Source organism: Lepisma saccharinum, chromosome 6 (genome assembly GCF_977018435.1).
Source record: "Lepisma saccharinum chromosome 6, izLepSacc3.1, whole genome shotgun sequence".
Lineage (NCBI taxonomy): Eukaryota > Metazoa > Arthropoda > Insecta > Zygentoma > Lepismatidae > Lepisma > Lepisma saccharinum.
In genome coordinates this window covers 1,999,919-2,009,751 of record NC_139234.1, presented here as the reverse complement: position 1 = coordinate 2,009,751, position 9,833 = coordinate 1,999,919, and the positions used below count along the sequence as shown (strand labels likewise).

Genomic DNA, 9,833 nt, shown 5'->3' with positions numbered 1-9,833 from the left:
GTTGCTATAGCAACGTTAGAATTCCAAAATTGTAACTAATTTATACAGCGTATAGCGCAATACATAACATAAAGCATAACTGACGTTGTACAAAGTAGTTATTATACATTTTTTAACTCTTATTTGAAAGTTACTTGTATAATATGAAATTATTAATTTCAATAAACATATAATTATATTGTGCGGATTCACAGGACCGTCACAAATTATAGATACCAAGATTAAGGCCAAGGATCTAACAGATATTTAGAGAGATGATATTAATAAGGAATTTGTTCAGGTGGAAAACTTCAAGTAGCAAGCTAAGGTAATAAAGAACAGAAAACCACCCCGCCAGCTACCATCTTGAGCCGGATATTGGATATATAAAAAATAGGTTCGAAGAGGGATATTCAAGCGTAACAGCAATTTAAGAATATTTTTCACCCATCCAGTCTCGGTTACCTCTGCTGAGAAAAGATTCAGTAAACTAAAACTGAAATTTTTAAGGAGCATCATGGAGCAACAGGGGCTAACACATTTGAGCATAATTTCCATAGAAAATAAGTGACCATCTTCAATTTGTTACGACGATATATATATATATATATATATATATATATATATATATATATATTCTGTAGAGAAAGCTTGCAAAGTGAAGCTCTGAAGATGTTGATGCTGTTTTATGCTTGAAAGGGTGTATTATTTTAGATAGTTTGTATATTAATCACTCATATTATGTGTACAAAGTTATGTAGACAATGTTGAACCAAATTAAGATGCATAAGTTGTGTCTGATAATCTGTTTTCTATGTCTTGCATCATAATTAAATTAATTAGTATAATAATATTTCCGGGATGTATTTCTAAAAATCTTTACTAAACTATTTCAGTTACATATAATATACATTTTATTTTAAAACTAAAATTAAAGTAATTTACACTTTTTATTACTTTTACTAAAATTCCATACCCATGCCCAGTGGCGGCGATTGGTGGGAGCGAGGGGGCAGTTGCTCCCCGCTTTTCACCACTTTTGCCCCCGCTCAATGCTAAACCTTATCTACAAAGGGAAATGTACTACTGTCTTTGCCCCTCCCCAGTTTTGGCACTTTGACCCCTCCGGTTTTGGAACCCAATCGCCGCCACAGCCCATGCCTATTCATGGAATCGGGTGGGGTGCTGAAATCTGAGTTTTCGCCAGGTGCTAAAGACCCTAGTTTTAATCTTAGTCAGGGCAGAGCCCAATATTTATCCATAGATTTGTAACTAAGAGTTTTTGAAAAACAATTTCCTTGGCTAGTGACTGCAATCAGGCATCCTTAATGTGCATGCAAGTGGTAAAAGGACAAATACATTTGACAACTCTAATAAAAATGCTTGTGAGATGCTATATTTATATTTATCCAATAGTAACATTACACATAGATATTCATAGTTTCTTACTGAAGGGTAAATTTCTCGTGTATCGAGTTATCAGATCAAGAGCCCACACTGGTTGATCCATAGGCACCATATGGCCAGCATTTCTTACCAACAATTCACTAAAGTTTCCAGCTGTCTTGATGTAACCTGCAAGTTCCTCTCCAACATACCAAATTTCTCTAGGAGCTGTTTTGTACTCTTCTGCAGCGTTAAATTCCATAGCTTCGTAGAATTTGAGAGACAATGGATATGCACAGATAATATCCATTTGCCCACTGTAGAAAAGTACTCGATAATTGTTTGCTAATACCTCGACCCACGGCCTAACAGATTGTTGCATGTCTCCTAATAATGCATTAGCCGACTCATCGCCGGAGTTGTAAGTCAAATTTCCGACGTGGAGGGCAGCACGCACTGCTTCCTGTTGGACATAAACAAAATAATCACCTCCTGTGACGGGTTCTTCTTGGTAGAGATAATTATATATGTCGTAAATTCCGGTTGTAGACAAAATTGCGTTCAGCAAGAATTCATTTTTCTGAAATGATTATAAAAATATCAATAACACAACAATTTAACAAAGTGTAAAATCAAATGTTTTAAAAAAATCAATTTTAGAATTATTATTGTCTATAATTGCATTAAGATTTAAATGTTTGTGAGTGTATATACAAAAATGACTAACATCTGTAACCTATATGCTTCACAGATAAATGAAGTCAAACTTTGTTACATTTTCAAAGAGTCACACACAACAAAAAACATTTTCGTCAATGCTTTCCGTTCATCCAGGCTATGCCATCATACTGAAGTATATTTTTTCATTTGTTAGCAAATACCACAAAGTACTTCATAAATCTTCGAAATCAGTACATTATGAATATTTTAATCCAATCGCATTATATATTTAAATGTCACACAAGTAACTGTTGATGCTGGACTGGTAGGTCATGACAAATGTATTAGAGATAGACAGGGGGAAAAAACAGATTGTGACTTGTGTGCAAGATAAGCTTTATCTCTTCCATCTTCTGAACAACTAATTCTGGAAATCCCGAAGATTTTAATTGGTACAATATAAAATATCAGTGTATACAAGGTAAGCCTTATCTGCTCCTCGCTATGCAAATTCCACAAGCCATATCAGTCAGTACTTACATCGTTTGCTTCGACATACTGCTCATTCAATATTAGTTGAACAATCTCATTCTCAGACTGATGGAAGGAATCACGAGTATTAGCGTCGATCAATCCCAACTGATAGAGATAATCTCCATAAGGGGTTTGATGTAGGGGATCGCTCCATGCATCCCCTATCACTATACCTGAAAGAAAAATTATGTTACTGTAGGCCTATTCGTTCTTTGCAATTTATCACTAATGTTTGATTCATGATGGATAGTGTGGACGTTTAACCACAGTGGTCAAAAGTTCAAACCGCTCAGGAGCTCATCATTAATGTTTGTCATGTTGTTGTTGAGTTGGTGTTTTAAGTCCACTTTATGCACAGCAAGACTAATCGGGACTGGACCTACAGTTTTAAAGTGGGATCCGAACCACTATGTGCCTCCACCGGGTATCGAACCCAGGACCCTTTGATTACAAGGCGACGACGCTACCACTACGCCATCGGGGAGGCCTGTTTATCATGTATAAATTGAGAATAATTATACTTCATTTTGTAGCAGAACTTTTCAAACTTATGCAGAATGACTTTGAGTTTGAGTTTTAAGTCCACTTCATTACAAATAGGCTAATCTGGACTTCACCTGCATGTGCATGCATCCGGAAGTGTGTGATGGAGTAAAAGTTGATAAAGAAGTCAATTTTGAAAACTTGTTGGAATATAAGTTTTCGCCATGTTGCTATCATCCCGCCTGGAAATTTGTTACTAGGATTTAATAAATGTAAAAGAATAAATTCTCTTTACATCTCTGAGGATAGACACATGAAGCAATTAAGATCAATACCGACTTACAGGCAACAACCTCTTCGTCTTCTACGGTAATATTGCGATACGACAACAGCAAAATACATTGTAGAACAAGATGTATTGATGACTTCCAACTATCGAACTGAACATCACGTCGTACTTTTCAAGTTTCCGTAGTGAAATATGAGTGCCATTCGAAATATGGAATTTGTATAATCACAGATTTATTTGTATTTTTGGTATTTAACGTCGCATTTCTTCCACTTTGCCAGTAGCAACGATGAGGACGAGTGATGATGAGATGAAATTGATGAAGGAAGACACACAAGAGTCATCCATGCCCAGGACAGGATTCGATCCCGGGAACTTCAGTGGCGAGATAAAATGAAAACTTTACCGGCTCGGCCACCGAGTTAGCGATCACAGTACACATAGTGTCCCAGAAAAACAAATTCGGGATATGTTTTGACAGGGTAAAATTCTTAATATGGCTGTTACTGATATTGTTATTATTTTCCAAAAAACTTTGAATGTGTGATGACATTTTTGTCTGCAACGATTTAAGAAAATTTTTCATTATAAGATAAAGCAGTCAGCTACTTACGTAACAATTCTGCTCCATCCGTGGGTAATGATATGAGAGTGTTGCGATTTATATAATTGAAGCATTCCACCGAATAACGCTGTATGGCACTTTTGGGAATGTGCTGCGTTACCAGTGGAATCATACTGCGGCCCTGCGGCTACAGGCTCCAAGCTGGTCAGTCATATGGTCGGATGTTGCCTAAAGATTGATACTGTGTTTGCATAAGGTTTTATGTTTCTTCTGCAAGTAACATACAACCATAGGCGTAGCTACGGGGTGTGCCGGGTGTGCCTAGGCACACCCTAATGGCCTGCTTTATCAAAGGGAATTAAAGACAGATATTTCAATAAGAGAGAAAATAAGCGGCAGTTTGTAAGAAGTTGAAAATGTCATTACATGGTACAAACGTGTGCGTTATCGCTGATGAAACTAGTGTCTATAGATTTTCGATTTTTTTATGTCATTGGAGAAAGAAGATATTTACTGCATTCTACTCTGTACTACAGCGCCATTCTTCTATACCTGTCACAAGCTGCACGTGTGAGAGAGCTTTCTCCAAGCTTACCCAAGTTAAAACTAAATTAAGAGCAACTCAGAAGCAGGATAGATTGGAAGCCCTGCTCTTGCTATTTGTGGAACAGGAAAAAGCTTAGTCTATTGATGTAAATGAAGTTATTGATTAGTTTAAGAACATTGTACCTTTTGACAGACGTCTCTTGTTATAGATGACGTGTATTTTGATGTATTGTTTGTAACATTTATGAACATTTTGTGTGTCTGTAATTTTATGCAATTTGATTTTTTCTACTAGGTACATATATTCAGAAATTTTCAACACTGTCATTTAGTGAATTTATATTCCTTTACAAACATCAGTGCAGTTAAAGAGCCAAGTGATTGTGTTACAAAATATGCTATTAAAAAGGTACAAGACCTCATTTTGTTTAATTGTGCACACCCAAATATAAAGTTCTAGCTACGCCTATGCATACAACAGGTTATATCTGTTGTTCTCGCATTCACTGAAATGTGCCATACAGCATTATTCGGTGGAATGCTTCAATTAAATTATTGCGAATATGACAGAAGTGCGCAAAGAGAGCCAATTTTACAGGTTTCATTTCAAATACTACTACTTGACGTATATCAGGCAGGGACAGTGGCGGCGATTAGGGGGAAGGAGAGTTGCCCCCCCCCCCCCACTTTTGTTTTTGGCCACTTTTGACCCCACACTATGCTAAACCTTATGTAGCAAGGGAAAGTAAACTGTTTTTGTCCCCTTAGATTTGGCACTTTGCCCTCCTCCACCCGATTTGGAACCCAATCGCCGCCACTGAGCAAGAAGGTTGAACTCCCGCCCCTTCTCGTCACACCATTACTAGGAACATCATATCATACAATCCTGCCTGACACGTCTTGTGCACAAAATATTCTAAAGGTATGGGATTCGTATGAGTTATGATTTGAAAATGGCGCCTTTTTCCTCACAAAACAAAGTTTGTACAATTTCATATGCATCTGGTTTAATGCATGCATTATCACTCACCTTGTAAATTTATCTTCAACTTTGCGCCTGGGTTGTTTTGATGAATTGTGTATGCAATAGCTGGTCCGTATTTTCCTGAAAATAAATATAGATTCAAAGGATTAATGCTGAAATTCGACACTGGTCTTTTGTATGATATTGACTAGATATCCTGAAAAGGAGGAAAGAAAAGTTGGCTTAGCCCTACCATTGTTGAAAAATGCGAAATATATTTTTTTATGAACTAACTGTTGAACATACCACCATTAGAATACACTGGAGAAAGTACAGTGCGTTCGTTTTGGCTCTGGGCCGAGCATACCGCGTGCCTGCAGACGGCGTGGCATGGCGCAGATGCCGGTATTTTCGACCCGTGATGTCCCGCTTATTTGGACGCACATATCTTAAGCATGCAGACAATCATATTTATATTGCATAGCGATACTAACCTGTGTTATAAGAGTTGTTCAAAGTGGTAGCCAACTGCTTTCACACATTCCCGGCATTTTTTGATGAAATTTTGATTGGCATATTTGTTCGGTTTGCAAGTTGTTTTCTTTCCATTGTTAACCCGGTAGGAAGCGTGTTGGGTAAAAAGTACCCAGAAGAAAATTGCTTTTGAAGTCCGAATTTTAATGGTTTCAAAGCATGTAAATAGCAATATCTTCAATGTATAACCTAACTTTATTAAGTTTGAACATTTTTATTTCATTACACAAAGAAAAAGTTGAGAAAAATTAGAAACAAATGGCGGTAAGAAGAGCGATTTCCGCTATAACGTAAGGACGCACGCTGGGTAAAAAGTGCCCAGAAGAAAAATAACTTAAGTACGCATTGTTTTAAAGCATATTGTAATTTGTAATATATTTCATTGCAAGCCCGTAGCCAAACAGGGGCCGCTTGGAACTGCCGTCAGCCCCTTTGACATTAGGCAAAACTATTCTGTGTAATTTGTTTGCAGTGAAGAGTGACAATGTACGTAGATATTATTTTGCTCACAACTCAGGTGAAGGATAAAATCACAGAACATGAACAACAGCTAATACATTTGATCATCTTATTTATAAGAATAAATGTAAGTAGCAGCAAGTATTTAGAAGAATCTCTCAGGGAAGCTTCTTTATCTGTACATTCGCTGCCCCTGTTGCGATCTCCCGTTTAGACAGAAATCTGTGACTTTGATGTCATCATGCAAATTCCCTCCGCATCTGCGTCAAAGGTCAACAGCTCCCAAGTTTTCGGAACGAAGGGGAGTTTCATTGCTTCGGCCGGGGTTGGAATTTACTGTAGGCACTATGATTGAATATAGTGCATTTTCCTTGTGTGATATAAATATCTGTATCACCCAGGCCCGGATTTCCCAATAGGCCTGATAGGCCCGGGCCTAGAGCGGCACTTTGGTAGGGCGGCACGATTGTTTGTTTTAAATTTATAAGGAATACCTAATTCTCGGATTGCCTCTTTTTTCCTCCGGACACACGAACGGAATTACTTAATGTAGTTGTACCTATTGTAAATATGAGATAACGAAGAATATTTATTAAGAGAGATAGGCTAGAAGGGCTCGGAACTAGTTTACTAATTTCTTGTTTTAATTACCGACGTTGTTGTTTCGAATGTACAGTATTGTGCTGAGCCGGGTCGGCGATTGCGGCACGAACGTGGAGCCTGCCGCTTGATTTTGAAAGACAACACCAGCTTGGCTGCGTTCCAGGAACGCCGTTCCTTGTTACTGCCGAGTACAAGGTGCTTCTTATACGAAGATACTCAGGTTATACCATCAGGAAGAAGAAAGAGGCCTAGGATTTCACAAATTTGGAACACAGATTCTGATTTAGAAGAGGTTTCAAGTGACTATTTAGCTCCGGAGATGAATGTGTGGGTTTTGACAAAGAAGATGAAAATGTATTCTTTCCTAGTTAGATTAGGTAAGTTTTTTGTTGAAAGTGGACCTACATATTACCTCATACTTGAAATACTATAAATGAATTACAATATTCAGCGATAAAGCTTTTTCCTAAAAAAAATGCGTACAAAAAATGCGGTGCGTCTTATACGCAGCCAAATACGGTACATTACTATGTATTTCATTCACACCTACCAGCGTAAGATTCTCCACTGACGAAAAAGTCACGCTGCTGTAATTCAGGAAAGAGAGTGAAAAATTGGACGAGGGCTTCATAGAGATCTCTACCGACGGCTGTTTCATTTGTCGGATATCCTCGGGCATCTTCGGTGAAACTGAAGCCTGTAATCAATCACAATAATGCAATTTCATCGTAAAAAAAGGATGTCCTTTTGTCCAGTTAAGATATTGTTGCAAATTGAATTTACGATTATTCTTTAAGTTATTGAATAAAATATTGACAAAGCGTAAAGGCAACATTATTCCCTTTACCGATAGTTTGAATAACACATGGCATAACAACTGAAGATAAGAGTAAAATATTGAAGTTGACTACCTATGGTAGGAATGCACCAGATAATACGTTTATTGACAGTAGTTACTAAGTAGAAATGGACAATTCTAATTTTTACATATATCTTCCTACAGTGGCGGCGATTAGGGGGGTGAGAGGGCAGTTGCCCCCCTTTTCCCCACTTTACCCCCGCACAATGCTAAACGTTATCTACAAAGGGAAATATACTGTCTTTGCCCCCCTAGTTTTGGCACTTTGCCTCCCCCTGTTTTGGAACCCAATCGCCGCCACTGTCTTGGACGAAATTCTACTGACATGTTTTTTGTTCGCAGACTCCTACTGTGAGAACACATCGAACAATTGAGTAGTGGTAGAGATGACGGTTTTCTTCACATACCCTTGATATCGGTCGGTGAAACGTTTCTAAAAACGTACCTGTTCCTACTGGATTGTCGATGTAGATGAGTGAATGATTCTTGTGCCAGGAATATGGGTTGTTCACCAAAGTGTAGTCTTCGGATACTGCGAAAGGTCCATTTTCTGTGAAGAGGCCATAGAGTGAAGATCCACCCGGTCCTCCCTGAAGCCAAAGAACTACCGGCGCATTTTCATAGTCTGTCTGCAATTGTCATCATGAAATTCATTTTTAACATTTAAACAAGACATTTTCTCGGTCTGCAAAGAAAAACAGCGTAGATTCAGGTTAGTCCTTGATAATTTGACTTTCTTGTACGACGGAATAGTCAAAAATGTCTGGAACATCTCCAGCAGGCTACATGATTCTAGCTAGCGAGCCTATTGTTAGCGTAGATCGTGACCAAGAGATCTAGCGATAAGTGCTGGGATCAGTTCAGCAGCTCATTTGTTGATTGCAGGCTTCGAGTTGCGACTCGCTCCAAATCTACAAATGCAGAACAACAGATATCCCGAAAGTAATCTGACTCCACCTTTCATTTTCGAGAATTTGCACCCTGAACCCATCAACATGATAGAATTTTGGGTCTCCTGAAACTCGATAACAAGTGGACATTTGTTGTGAAATGTTATAGAAACTACAACTTAAAACAACTATTGATCAGAAGTTGGTAACCAACTAACGTCAAATTATAACTCTGAAAACACGGTAGAATAAAGTAAACGTTTCAAATTATGTAAGTGCTATTAGAATAAAATTTATATATTTTTAGAAGGAATAAATACATAATACGAAATTAAATTAACTTACTTCGGCAGGAAAGAACCAGAAGAAGAGATTCGAGTTGAAATCTTCATTCACTGTAAAATATCCTGAGAAACTAGGGATTTCGGAAATGTTGCCAACTTTCGATAAATTTCGTGCCTCTTCAATGTTGCCAGACTGGATCAACGGAGTAAGGAAAAGAGCATCACCAGGATCACCCTCAACTGGCATTGGTTCCCATGTTGGGTAAACTCTTCTCAACGTAGAAACATGATTGCCAGAACCTATGCCAAAGAACAGGGTAATCAACCCGAAGTACCTGAACATGGCTATTTGCGATAAGTGGTTGATATCAAGACTATAGACGAATAATATATATTTTATGGATTCAGAAAGTCATGAGTTTAGAATGTGTGTGCAAAGGTTTGAGAGAGTGGACAACACCACACCTTTGGACTGTATGGTTCTCAGATAATAAGGTTATGCTGAATCACTTAAGACTGAGGACAGAAACGGTCAGTGCTAATTGTATTTATAACGTTACAAAAGACAATCAATCTGTTATCTATAGTGTATTGTGAGGAAACCCTTCCTGCTGCTTTCTTTATGATAAAATAACCTTGGAAGAGGCACTCAGCGATGATAAAGAATCAGACATAAATCTCAGACTTATTGTCTCATATGATGCAATGTGGCAAATCAAGTTTCAGAAGTATCTGACAGCAGTATTTACTAGATACAGCTGTAGACTAAAGTAGATCAAATTTCACTAGTCTTATTAT

General features: G+C 37.9%; 1 protein-coding gene across 1 annotated transcript; it reads right to left on the bottom strand.

The window, feature by feature from the left end:
• Nucleotides 1-1,414: 1,414 nt before the first annotated feature.
• On the bottom strand, nt 1,415-9,536 carry LOC145988946 (venom serine carboxypeptidase-like). Its single transcript, XM_083124250.1, has 6 exons — nt 9,097-9,536; nt 8,307-8,490; nt 7,553-7,699; nt 5,473-5,547; nt 2,566-2,732; nt 1,415-1,945 (listed from the first exon to the last, which is right to left on the bottom strand). The coding sequence occupies exons 1-6, from the start codon at nt 9,376-9,378 to the stop codon at nt 1,415-1,417; spliced, it is 1,386 nt and encodes a 461-aa protein (XP_082980376.1). The 5' UTR covers nt 9,379-9,536.
• Between the last annotated feature and the right edge of the window lie 297 nt (nt 9,537-9,833).